The sequence below is a fragment of the Arachis stenosperma genome, chromosome 4 (genome assembly GCF_014773155.1).
Source record: "Arachis stenosperma cultivar V10309 chromosome 4, arast.V10309.gnm1.PFL2, whole genome shotgun sequence".
Taxonomy (NCBI): Eukaryota; Viridiplantae; Streptophyta; class Magnoliopsida; order Fabales; family Fabaceae; genus Arachis; species Arachis stenosperma.
This window is the reverse complement of record NC_080380.1, coordinates 3628096-3646643: the sequence shown is the minus strand read 5'-3', so window position 1 is coordinate 3646643 and position 18548 is coordinate 3628096. Positions and strand designations below refer to the sequence as shown.

The 18548-nt window shown below is 40.6% G+C and overlaps 1 protein-coding gene across 5 annotated transcripts; it reads left to right on the top strand.

Annotated features, from left to right (window-relative positions):
• Positions 1-985: 985 nt before the first annotated feature.
• Positions 986-18216, top strand: LOC130974373 (altered inheritance rate of mitochondria protein 25). 5 transcript variants are annotated; one of them, XM_057899229.1, is made up of 15 exons: positions 986-1145; positions 1219-1269; positions 1744-1895; positions 12355-12442; positions 13634-14053; positions 14351-14437; positions 14655-14696; positions 14816-14860; positions 15772-15837; positions 15984-16040; positions 16127-16188; positions 16565-16685; positions 17551-17628; positions 17703-17809; positions 17896-18216. In XM_057899229.1, the coding sequence occupies exons 5-15, from the start codon at positions 13655-13657 to the stop codon at positions 17924-17926; spliced, it is 1095 nt and encodes a 364-aa protein (XP_057755212.1). In that variant the 5' UTR covers positions 986-1145; positions 1219-1269; positions 1744-1895; positions 12355-12442; positions 13634-13654; the 3' UTR covers positions 17927-18216. The 5 variants fall into 5 exon arrangements, with proteins under 5 accessions (XP_057755212.1, XP_057755213.1, XP_057755214.1 ...); XM_057899230.1 differs by lacking the exon at positions 12355-12442; XM_057899231.1 differs by lacking the exons at positions 986-1145; positions 1219-1269 and having other exon boundaries at positions 1614-1895.
• Positions 18217-18548: the final 332 nt, after the last annotated feature.

Below are 18548 nucleotides of genomic sequence, written 5' to 3'. Positions count from 1 at the left end.
GAACTGAATTTAACACACAAATAAATCGAAATTAATTCACAAATAAACCAAAATAAACTGAAATTATTTAATAATGACACCAGATAAAATTATTTTGGTATTGTTTGTGATGACGATAATTAAATAAGAGAAGAAGAGGAGGAAGAGGAGGATTTGTGTGTGCAAAGAAGAAGAACATATGGGTGAATTTGAAACAACAAGAAGAAAAAGTGTGTTATTTGTTGGTATTAGACCCACTTGAATAAATTTGGATAAAAAATACTTAAATATGTAGCAATTCTGAAAAAGAGAGGACCAGGTAATTTTTTAACTACTTAATATGATTGTAATAATGATCTATTTTTTAAAAATATCTATTAAACGAGGAATATTATAAGCCTAGCAGAATTTATTATTTTTGACTATCAATTAATTATCAATATTTAAAATTACACACTATAATTATATTATTAAATTAAAATAATTAAATTAATTATTAAAAATTTTGACAAAAATAAGAAATTTTGTGGTGGACTAGAGGTTTTTTTTAAGGTTATGTTTGGTTGAAAAGAAAGAAATAAAGAGAAAGAAAATAGAAAGGAAAGAAAGGAAAAAAAGAAATTGAGTAGAATTTTATTTTCTTTAGATGTGTTTGGATAAAAAGAAAATAAAAAAGAAAGAAATGTTACAGAAAGATAATTTTACTCCTATATTATAATATATATTGAAAAAGTGAAGGGGTAGAATTAAAAGTAAAGAGAAATATTAGTTTTCTCTCCATTTTTTTTCTAACGTTAGAGAGAAAAAAAAATTGGTAGGCTCCACCAATTTTTTCCCATCTATTTTCTTTCCGCTCTAATTTTTCTTCTCAACCAAATAATAGAAAATAATAATTTTTTTTCATTTTCTTTCCTTCCATTTTCCTCTCAAACAAACATAGCATAAATAAATTACTAGCAAATTTTATTACAAAAGAATTTCAAAACCAACTTCTCCCCCTGGTTTCACCCCAATTTACCCCATTTCAGAAAGTAAAATGCAAGGACTCCCCCATTTCACCTCCGCCATTTCAGTACCAGCTCCCCCTCTCCATTGCCGCCGCGCCGCCGTCGCTCTTTCATAGCCGCCGTTGTTGCTGCTGCGCTAGTCTTCCCCTTCAATTGACGGTAACCCACATCCTTTCTTTTCTCTTATTTAACCTTCTCCAATGGAATCTAATTCAGTTCTGATTTGTTGCAGATTTCTAACTTCTTGTTAATGGATGAAAATTTTTGGTAGCCATCAAGCTAGGTATTTAAGCCCAAAATCGCATATCTCTTACTTCTTGTTGCCTCTGCTTGATAATTTTGTTGGTTGGTCTAGTCGGTATAATATATATGCATCATCAGTTTCAATTTTCATATCATTTGTTACGTTCTTTATACTAGTTTATGCTTCATTCTTTCTGATCTGTGTATAGATCTGAATGATAATGATTATGATAGGGAAAACATATTCAGTAGGATCTTTCATTTTTATTCATGGATGAGATTAAAGCTAGCTAGATAGAGATATCACTTTTTTTGTAGTTAACTGTTTTATATATATAAGCATCTAGCTACAACAAAAAGGCTTGCTTTGATTTCAATCTAGTTCGTAGTCCCTTTCCCTTCTCTGGTTCTCTTGTTCTTGTTTGAATTACGTTATATGGTTAACAAGATTTTAGCCTTTATTTGACAACATCCCATAAAGTTTGGATTTTGTTTGTATTGGGCATCATCACAGTTCATGACATCAAAACAAAACACAACAAGGAGCAAGACTGCTACATAGAGAAAGAGAAGAAAGAGAAGAGGAAGGAGAGGGAGAAGAAAAAGGAGAAGAGTCCTTCACTTCTTTTGAGATCTTTTTATTTCAAGGCCACAGCTTTGAGCCAGGTTTCTCTCTTTGTTTTATCTTTTTTCTCATTTTTTTTATTATTGCAATGTAGGTGTTTGATCATTTGTCTCAACGCTTATATAGCATTTTTAGCTATGTGATGATTTGGAGGTCTCTCTCTTATGGTTCTGTTATGAATTTTTTCCACATATAAAAGTAATAATATTTGATTCTATACTAGCTTGCTTATTACTATTGTTACTACTTTATTCAATTCAATTTTAATGAATCTGTTGGAATTTGTTGGTGACACTTACTATTACTACTTCTGGTTCTGTCCTACTATTACTACTTTATTAATTCAATTTTTACTGCAACTTTTTACTTTCCTTGTTATACTTACTTATACCTACCTAACCATTCTATTTTACATCAAATAGTTATTTCACTAGGTCTTATAACTAAGTGGTGTGGGTTTAATCCCCCACTCTTGTAAATGAACAACATTTTAAGCCTAGCTGTTATGACCCTTCACTAGGAAAATATTAAGAGTAAAGCATTGACCATATATAGTGGAAGTTCACAAAGTTGAGTATGATAACTGTTCATACCCTGACCGAGCTCTCCAAACTCGGTAATGCTGACAGAAGGCCCGACCTCGACCCAAGGCCCACGTTCGAGGTCGGACCTCGGACAAACAGGCCAAAGAAAGGCCCATCAGAAGGAACTAAGCCCAAAACCTAAAGGCCGAAAGGGCCTGGGAAAGGCGGTTCCGCAAAGATAGAGATGAATCTCCCAAAAGATAAGATAAGATAAGAATATCTTATCCAGGGATGATCGCAGCCAACTACTATAAATACACTGGAGCACCCAGGTATAACTCATACTCTAATTCTACTTGATATCTGCTTGGACCCATGCTAACTTAAGCATCGGAGTGTCATTGCAGGTACAACCCCCCGCCGTTCAGCACAACCAGCTCGGGTCACAGACCCCCCACCTCGGGCCTTGCCAGAAGACCGAGCTACACGTTTCAGGTAACCCTCGGAACATTGGCGCCGTTGCCGGGGACCCTGGAAGTCATCCCTTTACCATGGCGGACGACCCTCCCAACAATAACCACGCTACATCAGAACAAGAAGAGGAAGTTGACACCGGAGAACGGCCGGACAGCCCTCTATCACCACGCACTCCAGGAGGAAACAAACAGAATCGCCCAAAGACATCACCCCCAGACAAAGATCCACAAAATCCCGAAAGAGAAAAAGTTCGGAGATTCTGGAAACAGTTCGGGCACAACAAAGCCGGCTGAGACAACTCGAAGAGGACGCAAAGAAGCAGAAGGAAACTGGACAGGATCTGAGAAGGGAAGCTCGCAAACGCAGAGAATTGGAAGAAAAACTGCGGAAGATAGAGGCCAACCTAAAAGATAGGACGGAACACGGCACCACTCCCGAAAGCAACCATGATCCCTTCACACAAGAGATCATGAAAAGAAGGTACCGCGAAACTTCAAACCACCAGATATGGACCTCTACGACGGCACCACCGATCCAAGTCATCACCTCAGCAATTTCAGAAGCAGAATGTACTTAGTCGACGCCTCCGACGCGATTCGATGCAAAGCCTTCCCCACCACTCTCACTAAGTCAGCCATGAAGTGGTTCGACAACCTGCCACCAGGATCAATCTCCAGCTTTGAAGACCTGACCAAAAAATTCTTAACAAGGTTCTCTATTCAAAAGGACAAGGCAAAACATGCCCCCAGCCTACTCGGGATCAAACAGGCAACCGAGAAACTCTCAGAGAGTACATGGAGCGATTCAACAAGGCCTGCCTGGACATACAACACTTGTCCACGGAAGCAGCCATCATGGGACTAGCAAACGGCCTAAAAGAAGGACCGTTAGCCAATCCCTATCCAAAAGATACCCGACTTCCTTATACGAAGTACAAGAACGGCAGGAAAGTATATCAACATGGAAGAAACCTCCCAGCTGAGAGACTCTTCCAGGAAGAGTCACCTACCCGCCCCGAGATCGAGATCGGGAACAGAAAAAGAAAGAGAATCCAACTCGGACAAGCCACGAAATACCACAGCTACATTCCCCTCCGAGTCTCCCTGGTAGACGTCTACAGAGAAGTATGCCACACCGAGAAGATCCCACCACCCAAACCTCTGAAGCACAAGAGAGCAGGAGAGATCGTCCGAGTACTGCGAATATCACAGACTCTACGGCCACTCTACTAACGACTGCCACGACTTAAAAATGTTATAGAAAAGCTAGCCAGAGGGAAAACTCGACAGATACATAGCTGAGAAGGAGAAGAAACCAGAAAGAGAAGACGGGGAGATAGCGAAGATCGGGCCGAGCAAACACGAACCCCGCGAACTCCTAAAGGCATACACTGATAAACGGAGGTTTCGCAGGGGAGGGACATCCAAATCCACGGAAGAGACACCTCAAAGAAGTCTACCATGTCCGAGAAGACAGCCCCTTACCCGAGTTACCTACTATCTCATTTACCCGAGAAGATGCTCTTGGAATACCCGGACACGACGACCCTATGGTGATCACCATCATCCTAGCCAACGCCAACTTCATCGAACCCTGATCGACCAAGGAAGCTCAGCAGATATCCTGTTCAAAGCAGCCTTCGACAAGCTCGGACTCGAAGAAAAAGAGCTAAAAGCCTATCCCACTGACCTGTTTGGACTAGGAGATACCCCGATCCGCCCCTTGGGATACATCTCATTACACACTACCTTTGGAAAAGGCGAGCAAACCAAAACTAAGCATCGACTACATTGTGTCGACGTCACTTCAGCATACAATGCCCTCATCGGACGACCAACCCTAAACAGACTAGCGGCTATAGTCTCGACCCCACACCTCTGTATGAAGTTCCCTACCGCAAAGGGAATCGCTACCCTAAAAGGCGACCAAAACTAGCACGACGATGCTACAACGAAAGCCTGAGCCTAAAGGGAAAGAGGTCAACACAATAGAACTCGGGCGAGTCCAAGCCCGAGAAGATCTTCGGCCACAACCAGAAGGAGAGACCGAAAAGATCCAGATCGGGAACACACCCGAGAAAGTAACAAACATAGGGCAAACCTCGAGGCAGGCCTAAAGAGGAACTCACAACCCTCTTAAGGGAGAATTCCGACCTCTTCGCCTGGAAAGCCTCCGATATACCAGGCATAAGCCCCGACCTGATGTGCCATAAGCTATCAGTATACCCGGATCCCGACCTGTCCAACAAAGACGCAGGAAGCTCGGGCCCGAACGCATGCAAGCAATAGAAGAACAAGTGCAGCACTACTAGATGCAGGGTTCATTAGGGAAGTAAGTACCCCCTATGCTCGCAAACGTGGTCCTAGTGAAGAAGCCCAATGGAAAATGGAGGATGTGCGTCGACTACACGGATCTCAACAAAGCCTGCCCCAAAGATCCATATCCACTACCGAACATCGACGCCTTAGATGCCGCTTCGGGCTACAGATACCTCTCCTTCATGGATGCATACTCGGATACAATCAAATCCCGATGTATGGACCCGACCAAGAAAAGACCTCGTTCATAACCCCAAGGGCAAACTACTGCTACGTAGTAATGCCCTTCGGCTGAAGAACGCAGGGGCAACCTACCAGGGCTAATGAACAAAGTGTTCTCAGAACACATCGGGCTACAGCTAAGGTGTACGTCGACGACATGCTAGTAAAGACACAAGAAGACAGAAACTTGGTGGCCGACCTCAGCAGTATCTTCGACACCCTCCGGAAACACAACATGAGACTTAACCCGACAAAGTGCACCTTCGCCGCAGAAGCCGGGAAGTTCTTAGGCTTCATGCTGACTCAGAGAGGCATCGAAGCAAACCCGGACAAATGCCAAGCAATACTCAATATGAAAAGCCCGACGTGTCAAAGAAGTACAACAACTAAATGGGAGACTAGCCGCCCTATCAAGATTCTTGGCAGGATCAGCGATAAGATCACTCCCTCTCTACTCACTCCTAAAGAAAGGGAAACCCTTCTCTTGGACCCCGGAATGCGAAAGGCCTTCAAGAATTCAAGAAATTTCGGGCAGCCACCAATCTTAACCCGACCTCTAAAAGGGGAAGAGCTCGTACTATACCTGTCGTCGGACATCGGGCAGTCGCCTCGGCACTAATACGAGAAAACGAGGAGGGGCAACACCCCATACTTCGTAAGCAAAGCACTACAAGGGCCGAATTAAACTATCAGAAAATAGAGAAATTCGCCTATGCACTAGTGTTCACAGCTCGGAGACTCCGCCCCTACTTTCAAGCCCACACCATCAAAGTCCGGACAAACCAACCCATGAGACACATCCTACAAAAGACAGACATGGCAGGACGAATCCTACAATGGGCGGTGGAATTGTCCGAGTTCGACCTCCACTATGAAGCCCGGACTGCCATAAAATCTCAATACCTAGCCGACTTCGTCGCAGAATACACTGAGACCCCGGGAACCCCACTCTCATGGAATCTGTATGTCGACGGATCCTCAAAAAAACAGGAAGCGGGGCCGGTGTTATACTCGAAAGCGATCAAGGAACACGGATTGAGCTATCCCTAAAATTCGAGTTCCAGGCCTCAATAACCAAGCCGAATACGAAGCCCTACTAGGGACTAAAACTAGCCGAAGAGGTCAGAGCAAAGAGGATCACGATCTTCAGCGACTCCCAGGTCGTCACATCACAAGTAAATGGAAGCTACCAGGCCAAGACCCTACTATGAAAAAATACCTGGACCAAACACAGGCGCAATTACGACACTTCCCGGAAATACAAATCCAGCACATACCCCGGAGCAAAATGCCCGGGCAGACGCCCTCTCAAAACTTGCTAGCACCAAGCCCGGAGGGAATAACAGAAGTCTCCTCCAAGAAAACTCTACAATCCCCCTCCGTGTTAAGGAGGAAGAAATACTAAATATATCCGGGCAACAACAAGGATGGATAACCCCCATACTCAACTATCTAAAATCGGGAACTCTCCCCGCCGAAAGAAAAGAAGCTAAAGGCTTACAAAAGACGCCCAGAACTACACGTTAATCCACGACGTATTATACAGAAGAGGATTCTCAAACCCCCTCCTGAGGTGCGTCCCGACCACAGAAACAAAGAGCGTCCTCGAAGAAGTCCACAAAGGCATGTGTGGAACCATCTCGAGCCCGGCCCTGTCCAAGAAAATAGTCAGAGCCGGGTTCTACTGGCCGACCTTGCAAGAGACGCGGCAGAGTTTGTGAAAATATGCCCCCCCTGCCAAAAAAAACGTCAATTTTCACAAAGCACCGCCCGAAGACCTCATAAGCATCACCGCACCATGGCCCTTCGCAAAGTGGGGACTCGACCTACTCGGCCCATTCCCACAAGGACCGGGCAAGTCAAGTACCTCATAGTAGGGGTCGACTACTTCACAAAGTGGATCGAGGCTGAACCCTTAGCCACTATTACGGCTCAGAAAAGCCGTAAATTCCTATACAAAAACATTGTCACGAGGTTCGAGTCCCCTACTCCATCACACAGACAATGGAACACAGTTCACAGACACAAGTTTTCAGAACTTGGTGGCCGAGCTAAAAATCAAACAGCAGTTCACATCGGTCGAACACCCGCAAGCCAATGGACAAGCAGAGGCCGCAAATAAAGTCATCTTGGCCGGGTTAAAACAAAGACTCCAAGAGGCCAAGGGGCATGGGCCGATGAACTCCCCCAGGTATTATGGGCATATCGACAACCCCGCACTCTACAACAGGAGAATCCCCATTCCGACTAGCCTACGGAATGGAGGCAATGATTCCCGTCGAAATAGACGAAGGATCACCCAGAACCATCTTCTACAACGAAGGAGGCAACCTCAGGCACAAAGGGAAGAACTCGACCTCCTACCCGAGGTCCGAGAAAGAGCCCGAATCAGAGAAGAAGTCTTAAAACGACGAACGGCCCTCAGATATAACCGAAAGGTGATAAAACGAAGCTTCTCCACTCACGACCTGATTTTAATCCGAAACGACATCGGAACACAAAATCGGGAGAAGGAAAGCTAGCCGCAAATTGGAAGGGGCCCTACAAAGTAACAGAAATCTTAGGGACAGGCTACAAGATATCCGACCTAGAAGGCAATGAGCTGCCCAGAACCTGGCACGCCTGTAACCTAAGACGATACTACAGCTAGAATAACTTAACCCGAGGTGTACTCTTTTTCCCCACGAGGGTTTTTTAATGAGACCCCGGTTAAGTAGGACACCCGACCTAGTCAAAAGGGTAAACACTTTGTACATATTCTTCTTTTCAATACTAATCAAATTTTTTTATTTTTCTTTCTCGTTATAAAGCATATCCTAAAAAGTACCCCACCAAGGCGCATTAATTTATGCTCGGCAAAACGCAAAAAATCATTTGCCAAAGGCCATACGAGGTCGGCAAAGATGAAGCGACGAGGTTCAAATTAATGTGAGAAGTTATAAAAGTAACTCTGAAATGGCTCAAAAAGCCAAATAGAAAGAAGTTACAAAATAACTTAAAAAAGGCCGACCAAACAACGAAGTCGGACCTGACCAAAGGGGTACTCAAGGATCCCGATGTCCGAGAGTAAACTCGGACCCAAGAAAGAAGCTGGCAAAAGAACCAGGACTTCGAGAAACGCTAGCTAAAAAGTTGTTACCCAAAAACAACTAAAAAGCAAAAAGCGAGAAAGTCAGGCGCTAGCTAAAAAGTTGTTACCCAAAAACAACTAAAAGTAAAAAGCGAGAAAGTCAAGGCGCTAGCTAAAAAGTTGTTACCCAAAAACAACTAAAAAGCAAAAAGCGAGAAAGTCAAGGCGCTAGCTAAAAAGTTGTTACCCAAAAACAACTAAAAAGCAAAAGCGAGAAAGTCAAGGCGCTAGCTAAAAAGTTGTTACCCAAAACAACTAAAAAGCAAAAAGCGAGAAAGTCAAGGCGCTAGCTAAAAGTTGTTACCCAAAAACAACTAAAAGCAAAAAGCGAGAAAGTCAAGGCGCTAGCTAAAAAGTTGTTACCCAAAAACAACTAAAAAGCAAAAAGCGAGAAAGTCAAGGCGCTAGCTAAAAAGTTGTTACCCAAAAACAACTAAAAGCAAAAGCGAGAAAGTCAAGGCGCTAGCTAAAAAGTTGTTACCCAAAAAACTAAAAAGCAAAAAGCGAGAAAGTCAAGGCGCTAGCTAAACAGTTGTTACCCAAAACAACTAAAAAGCAAAAAGCGAGAAAGTCAAGGCGCTAGCTAAAAAGTTGTTACCCAAAAACAACTAAAAAGCAAAAAGCGAGAAAGTCAGGCGCTAGCTAAAAGTTGTTACCCAAAAACAACTAAAAAGCAAAAAGCGAGAAAGTCAAGGCACTAGCTAAAAGGTTGTTACCCAAAAACAACTAAAGCAAAAGCGAGAAGTCAAAGCACTAGCTAAAAAGTTGTTACCCAAAAACAACTAAAAAAGCAAAAGCGGAAGTCAAAACGCTAGCTAAAAAGTTGTTATCCGAGAACAACTAAAAAGCATAAAAGCGGAACAAGACAAATCGAAACACAAAGCATGGCATAATAAAGCTACAAGAGTAGCTAAAATAGCAGAACAGGTTCCAAAATGTTTGCAGAAAACATCCAAAAAACAAAAAGCCCACAGGTCGGGCAAAAGCACAAAAAGTACAAAAAATTACAAAGGATCAAGGCCCTTTCCAGACTCCGCATCAACACCTGGCTGAAACATGGATATCGGGACTGCAGGAACAGCACCATCGCTTGGAACCTCCATACCAACTCTATCCTCGGCCAAAGGTGAAGTCGGGTTCACGACCGGAGCCTCGGGGTCGGACACCGGAGCCTTGGGGTCGGACATCGGAACCTCATCCTCAACAGGGGCAGGAACAATCTTCCCCTCCACAACCATGTTATCCGTACTGAACAAACTGAGATCCAATTCGGGAGCAAGAACCCGGACCTGATCCCTCAAATTCACAAACATAGCATCCATACCCTTGGCCACATTATCTCCCAGCTCATAAAAGTCATCCCGAGCAGATTGCAGCTTCTCCTTCGTCTCCACAAGCTCAGCATACAGCTTGGTATAGTTCTCCGTCGCCACCCTCGCCATCTCCTCAGACGTCTTCGCCACCGCCATAGCCGCGGTAGCCCTAGTCTTCTCTTCCTCCAAAGACTCCTCCAGCTCGGCAATCCTAGCATCCTTCAGCTGACTAACCTTATCAAGCTCGGACCGGGCCTTCTCAAGTCGGGAGCTGGTCGCCCCAAGGGGAGCTTTCTTAAACTCCCGAGCAATGGCGGCATGAAGGCTAGCCATCCGAACACAACTCCGCGCCATATACTGAAAGTGATGCTCCATGGACGCATCATCAGTAGAAATAAAAGTCTGGAAGAATGTGCTGCTCAACCCAACCGAGAGCATCGAAATCCTTGTCATTGAAACCAGCAGGCTCTCGGGAAGTCTTCTGTTTCTTGGGGGAGGACCCGAGGTCGAGGTCGGGGAAAGCTGACCGGGTCCGGAGGTCGGAGGATCCTGAGTTATAGCTCGGAACTGAGGGACCGGAATGGTCTTCGACCGAGTCTGAACACCAATTGTAGTCTTCTGCGGAGAAGGTCGGGGAGAAGCTTCAGCCTCGATATTCCGAGATGCCGCAGATTTCTTCGCTCGACGGAGAAACTTCATAGAATCAGCCTGAGAAGACATCTCTGCAGAAACGAAACAAAGAGGTTATCAAACAGAAAGATCAAAACAAAGTCAAAATATGAAAATGAAATCTCAAAAAGAGGTCGGGAACTACCTAACTCGGAACGGAGAAGGCTTGGATCTCCCAACATTTTCTTCGTCGTCCAGAGGTGCCCGACCCCATAGACTGCTCAACACACCAACGAAAGCCTGTTCCACCTCATCTAGACTCTCGAAAGTGTACTTAACCGACACCACACTCTCTTGCCAACAAAGAGGAAACGAAGGCTCCCCACTCTCATCTAAGAAAAAAGGTCGGACATCTCCAACAGCCCGGACTTTGAAGTAATAGTTTTTGAAATCGTGAAACGACTCATCATACAAAGTGCAAAATTTCCTACCCTGGTTAGCCCTAAACGAAACCCAGGACACCTTCCCAGCACCCGACCCCGGCTTCGTCAGTACAAACAGATAAGAAAAAGAGAAACAGAAGGGGAGACGCCTAAAATCTGACACAAAAGTTGGAAAAGCTTTAAAAACGCCCAAGAGTTCGGATGGAGTTGTGTAGGGCAAGGTTACAAGACCAAAGGACCTCGGATTCCAGGTCGGTGAAAGGAAGACGGACACCTAGCTTGGAGAAGAAACAATCATAAGCATAGAAGAAAAGTTTCTCGGAACTCTCTAACGGCGGAAAACATACCCTCTCCTCGGACTCCGGGGCTGCTAACTCGTAATCCGCTCAGACTCCCTGTTCTCACAAATACTACACTCCCTACGGAACCTAATCAGATACTCAGAATCTACAACAGACGGGACCCTTAAAGGAGCAGGATCTACCCAACCTAGACCACTCGGAATCTTGGTCGACATTGCTTGAAACACCTTTCGAGACATAAAAAAATCTTGCCTACAAAGAAAGAATACAACAGCAAGACAAAAATCACACAAAGGCAGAAAAACCAAATTCAACAAAACAAAGGAAAGCAAAGTTCTTTTACAAACAAGAAGGCAGCAACTCGAATAACAAAAATGGATCGGAGAAAAGAGTCCCCCCACACACACATACAAAGCAATAGCGGCGCCTCTTTTCGGGCAACCCGGGCATAGAAGATATCAGAAAAAAGAAGCGTACGAAGAATAAAAGCGAAAAAGCAAACCTGGAAAAGAAGAAAGCGACGAGCTCCGACGAAAGGAAAAACGGCGGCGCAGAAAAGAACTCTGAAAAACGCACAAAAAATGGAAGACGAAGAACAGAGAGAAAGAAGAGAAGATGCTCGAAAAGAAGTGATGAATAAACAAAGAAAAATGAAGAAAGGGGCAAATGAATAAAGCCTCCACAGAGCGCCGCACGGAAATCGAGGAAGAAAACGGTAACAAGCAATAAATGCTGAAACGACCGTTTTCAAATTTTGAAAAACTACTATGCCCGAGCTCGACCTTCCGAAAAAAGACGAACTCGGGCAGGGGCACTGTTCATACCCTGACCGAGCTCTCCAAACTCGGTAATGCTGACAGAAGGCCCGACCTCGACCCAAGGCCCACGTTCGAGGTCGGACCTCGGACAAACAGGCCAAAGAAAGGCCCATCAGAAGGAACTAAGCCCAAAACCTAAAGGCCGAAAGGGCCTGGGAAAGGCGGTTCCGCAAAGATAGAGATGAATCTCCCAAAAGATAAGATAAGATAAGAATATCTTATCCAGGGATGATCGCAGCCAACTACTATAAATACACTGGAGCACCCAGGTATAACTCATACTCTAATTCTACTTGATATCTGCTTGGACCCATGCTAACTTAAGCATCGGAGTGTCATTGCAGGTACAACCCCCCGCCGTTCAGCACAACCAGCTCGGGTCACAGACCCCCCACCTCGGGCCTTGCCAGAAGACCGAGCTACACGTTTCAGGTAACCCTCGGAACAATAACTATTAGATGAAAAAAGGTCAACTGTCAAACGAAAACTGATCAATACAAGTAAGTAACAGTTCTATGATATGATTATATAATTGACAAAAATTAGTAAATGATTGAAAATAATAATAAAGTTTATTGTTAAATACTATTATAAATTGTATATAGTTCAACATAAAACTAAAAAAAATATTATAAATTCTCAACAACAGCTAATAACAAATAAAGTACTTTTTCCATGAAATCAAACTATCTAATTATACTATTTATTACTTCTGGTTAGAATTATTGGAATAGAAAAGGTAAAAGAGATTGAAAGTGGACAAATAAATTCAAAGTAGTATGTATTTATATGGTTGTATAAGTTGCTGTTTTCGTTTTCTTTACACATTATTGGATAAAAGGTATTATTTTTAATTTATCACAATAAAAATATTGAGAAAAAGCTTGATATTGTTTTCTTATTAAAGCATGACGCAATAAATTGAATTACATTGTATTATGATTTTTTCTTATTGAACATTGCTATATGAATACTCAAGTTTGACACCTAGTAAGGTACCTGTTTTTTTATTTTAGTTAGAAACTTTTTAGCCCCAACTTTAATTCTTCAAGAGGGAAAAGAAAAGAAAAAAATAAAATAAAATAAAAGGTAGATATCTAATGTTATACCTAGGTTTGGTGTTCAAATATAAGTGTTCAAGGTAGATATATATTGTTGTCTTCTTATTGATGGTAACAATTTTATTCGATCAAAATAAAAACTATCGAAAATTAGATCAAATGAGCAGGAAATAAGAAATTGGAGAAAGCAAATTAATTATGCAAGTAATATGAAAGATGCCCTATGAAATGAAAAGCTTTGTCCAATAAAGGGATAACGAATAATAGGGATAGGAACACATCTAAGAATAAAAATTGATGATACATGCGAAAACTAAATGGCAGACTTTGACATTTCAGATAAATGGCGAACATTTAAAAGGATCAGATAAAGGTTCTTTTCTTTTTGTGTGAATCTGTTTTCCTGGGAATTTTATTGTGTGTGAACTGTTAAAAGGATCAGAAGGATTATTTATTCGAATCAAATGTGCCCTACTCATGGCCCTTTTGTTTTCCCCTCAATTTTCATATCCCATATCCATATAACATAGCTTCAATGTAAATCTATGTTTCTTCATCACAGTTGTAATCTTTTGGATTGAAGATGACTTGGACAAAGTACGGTAGGATCTGCTTCTCTAAGATAAGCAATCCCCATGTCTATGGGCTTTTGGGTCTTCAACAAAATGTTGCTAGGAACTATAACAATAACATTCCCAGCATTGTGTGTCGGCTATTTGGAAGCGGCGTTGGCCGTGGAAATGAAGCTGATCATCAGTTGAGTAGGGAATTCCTTGTGAAGCTTTGGGCTGCTGATAGGAAAATGGGGAAGCACCCCATAGAGAAACAAAGGATGAGACTGCTTGATGGTGATCGCAGAGGGTTTTTCAATTCCTCTGTTGCTGAAGACAGCGGAGTCAAAAGGAGAGGTAAAAAGCTCTTGAAGCAACCTCCAATTAGTCAATCTGTTTCTGAGGTTTTGAAAGCAGAATCTCCCGAAGAGGTGAGTCTTCTAATCAGACAAGTTAATTTTCCATTAGTTCGTTTGTGTTTTGGCTGCCATATAATTGAAATTTAACTTAACTTTGCTAATCGCTATTTGGGGTATGAAAAAAATACCGAAGGTATGTTTGGTGTAGTAGCTTATCTTCATGTAAAACAAGCATATGGGTACTTTAGGGTGTAACTAGTTTTAAACCTATACCTTGATGATGTGTCAAGTCATGTAGATTATCAGTGGTTCTGTGTCAAATTTAAGACTAAAATAATGAAACGTTCTCTATTTGTTCTCTAATATTAGGCCAAGTTAGCACCTTTGGTTGCGAGGTCCAACTTGCTAATTACCAGGGATATTGAGTGGGCAAATCTTGTATTTGGCTTTGAGCAGGTGATCCTCTTATTCTTCAATGGTTGTTTTTGTCTTGATAGAGATATTTTAATGATCTGTTTTGTTTTGTCCATCTCATTAGGGGCAGTACATACTTTGCATTTTGAGTTTCTGGGGCATAATTCTTACATTTCCCAACAAATTATTTGTCTATTTATTTATTTGTTTCCGACTATTTTATCTTTGACTGTTGAGTTCTTTTTTTTTGTTGTTGAAGGAAAATCGTTACGCCATTGTAGATCCGTGCTACCCTAAATCGGTTAGTTATAATTGTCATCACCTTTTTCATCATGACAGTTATAGTTTATGCTCGTATTTTCTTTACATTCCTACTAACAATTACGTTTGAACTTGTTTTCTATGGTTGCTATGATATAGCCTGTAGGTTTCATTCGTGAACAGAGCAATGTGCTTGCCAGGCAGGTATCCAATTAATTAATTTAAATCTCAATTCTTGTACTTGTTTATTTTAGACAATGCTATTTTTCATGTATAATCCATATGGTAAGAAATTAATGAGTAAATGGTCTGTTTTGCCTTGTATATACTGTAATATTAATAACTTCAAAATGGCTGCGTATTCTATTTAGATGAATGCTTTGGCTGTATTATTCATTTCTGTATCAGTCTAGACATCTACACTTCTAATTTTCTAAGAAAAGGAAGTAAATTATTACTTAAAAGAAACATGGTATTAGGCCTATAAAAGATTGATGACTAATCTAATGATTCAGAAAACACAACTAAAGTTGTCTGATAGGTTCCCAAGGTAATGGGTATTCGTGAATTTGCATAAATGGCATTTATCAAATTTACGCACTCACTCTAGATCTCTCATTCGGTGTTTATCTCCCAATCTAAATCAACAGGTAACAAGCCTCAGTATTAGCCACCATTGCATGTTCATAAGGAAGGATAGAGCTAACTTAACTTCTATTAAAACATAATGCATAGTTGTAGAAATAGTGCAATTTAAAGATTTGCATCTACTGATTCAATGTTATTTTACAATGCTAATTCTAAATATTGGAGAGACAATCACACAAATGGATGGAATCTTAGCACGAATTGCTGGCATCATGTTAAAAATCGTGAATCAGCAGAATTGCAATGTTATGATGATTTAGGAATTAGGATGCTAATATTGGTTGGGTTATGTGGGTAGAAAAGTTAGTCTTCTATGAACAATGAATCATTAAATCTAATTTATGGTATAATTTCTTAATTTGGAAACCACATTTGATTTGGTTGCCTTTTGCGCTCTTCATGTTTTCAATATGAATTTTGTTTACATACTTGTTTATTTGATTCCGTTTGATCTTTTCTTACTGTAGTTTCTTCGTCTACGGCGGCCTTTCATTGCATACATAACTGATGGTTTGGGGAACGAGCTTTTCAGGGTGAGGAAAACATATCACTTTCCAGTTTGGTTGTTCACAATGCACATAAGAAGTTAATTTTAATACACACTAGTATATTAGTAGAACACCTGTCTCAATTAGTTTATCGTTTACCCTGAGTTGAGTTTATGTTCTTCTACGGTTAGGTTCGAAGACCATTTTGGTGGATAACAAGCTCAATTTATGCAGAAATTGATGGTAAGGTATGGCATTTACGCTGAAGTTCTACCTTGTTACACTGTTAAATTCCTCAGCAACTCGGTTGTTAATTGTGTTGATATCTATTCAGGAAGTTGGAGTAGTTCACCAGAGATGGCATCTTTGGAGGAGAATCTATGATTTGTACCTAGGGTAATATCAAGATGCAATGTGTTGATTTATAGTATTTGTAACTGCCAAAATCATAACATGCTTTGCTCTATTTAGTTGTCTTTTAGATCCAAATGTTCTGTTTGAGAAAATTTAAGCTGGGTTAAGCCTATATGTAAATTGTTGTTCACTTTTCTATAAGTTTGTCTTAACCAAAAAAAGTGTTATGTTAATTTAGCTGTCTATGGAACTATGGAAGTAATGCTTGCTTCATTATTTAAATTTATGCAGTTTCATGTTTTGTATCCTTAGCAACTTGCATTATATATTGAATTCATTGCTTTCTAACTCACCTTAAGTTTGACTATTTGACAAATCTGTTCTGCAAAATGCAACTTTGGTACAATAATGCTTTCAGGAATAAACAATTTGCTGTGGTTGAGAATCCTGGCCTTTGGAATTGGACTTTCACCTTGAAAGATATTAACGGTGAGGTTCTAGCTCAGATAGATCGTGATTGGAGAGGTTTTGGCTTTGAGGTAGGTTTATGACATTTATGATTTTTATTTTCACTCTTGTGTAATGGCTTTTGGAACGTTTTGTCAAACATGCTTGTTGATTATCAGTTATTTTTAAACATTATTAAAAAAGAGATTGCAAATTTTTGGATAAGTTTTATTTTGGAAAAAATTAATGATAATTTTTGGTCCATCATCTTGAGTTTGAACCCTGATATTGTAATGGAGAAAACTCTTCTCCCCATAACTTTTTCTTGCCAAGAAAAGAAAATTTAGGGCTTTCATATATGAGAACCATAACTGCTAGTGACTTGTGGAAAGAGCCAGTATGACAAAAATGGATCTATATCAGTAGAAATCAGAATGAGAAAAATATTTAACTCGCTGAATTAACTAGCACTATAGGATAAAAGAAGGGAATAAGAAAAAAAAGGCGCTAATAAAGGGATCACAGTTCATGCAGTAGTTTAAGTATTTTAGCAGCCGTATTTTACTTTTGTTTTATATTTCCATTTTTTCCCCATTGAAGCCACCTTAGATGGTTGTGCTTAAGTTTACTATCCAAGGGCTAGGATTTGATTCGATAGGGGGTTTCTATACTATATTATAAATGGATTAATAACCGTAATTAATTAGTTCAGATTTTTCTTAAAACTGAAGCCTTTCATGACTAGATCTCCTTTGGCCTTTGTTTTTCTTCCTATTTCTTAAGTGCTACGTATTTAAATTTGGTTCTCCCATCATCTATCAGCTTGTCTTGTATTTTAAAGTCACCTAACTGAATTGGACTGAGAATTTCATGTTTAAATTTTCAGACTTTCTATCTTGTATAATGCATTTTAACTGAGAGGTGACATATCATTTATATATTTGCTTTATTGTGAAGCTTTTGACTGATGCTGGTCAATATGTTATTCGGTTTGGGATCTCAGATCCAGACTTGAAGATTGGCCGTGCTTCCAAGGTAGGGTCCGTTGTCTTCGAAAAATACTTTTCTGTGCTTTTCTAATTACTAATAAATATGATCTTCCTTCGCAGATGGAGGAACTAGAAGTTATTCGCCCACTGACCCTGGCGGAGAGAGCTGTAGCAGTAGCTCTTGCCATATCACTAGATAATGACTTTTTCTCAAGACATGGAGGCTGGTAATAAGCTATTTTGAATTTTTCTATCTTTTGCTTCTGAAAACGTTGGAATAAGTACTGAATTTGGTTTTCATTTGTGATGTTAGGGGATTACCGTTCTTTGTTGCAACCGAATAAACTCGATTTGGCAATGTTACTTGATGATTGCATAATTCCTGAAGCCATTCTCTACCATGTATGTGTGTGTGTGTTGTTAAAAAAATGGTGTTACAAGCTGATGATTGGTATGAAATCCATTTATCCATGTAAGAAAATCAGACTACAACTCTTGCACTTAAATCTGATGATTCCTTAGCTGAATGGCAAGGTCAGTGATGTGCCAACTATTTCAATGTGATGATAAGGCAGAAAGTGATTGATTGAGATATCATATTCTTACATACAGGATGTCACAAAACCTTGATTTATGGAATTGTGCAATGTGGAACTTTTTATACTGTGTAGTTATTTGAATTTGGTGCAGTGGTTAAATTTAAAAATGTCAGCCAATTGAATAAAAGTACGTTAACAATAAGAAATAACTAACAAATGGCTAATGATTTATATGAACAATAATAGTTGTTTAGACACAGCCCGAACAAATTAGGTCTGATATGCACCTGATTCAACAGCAGATTGCAGAATTCCGATTTGGATCCAACCAGTTTGTGGAGCGTGAAGACAATTTTTTTGTGGGCCAAAAACTTTTATAATAAAAATTACATGATGATATTTATATTAAGACAAAATATATATATAT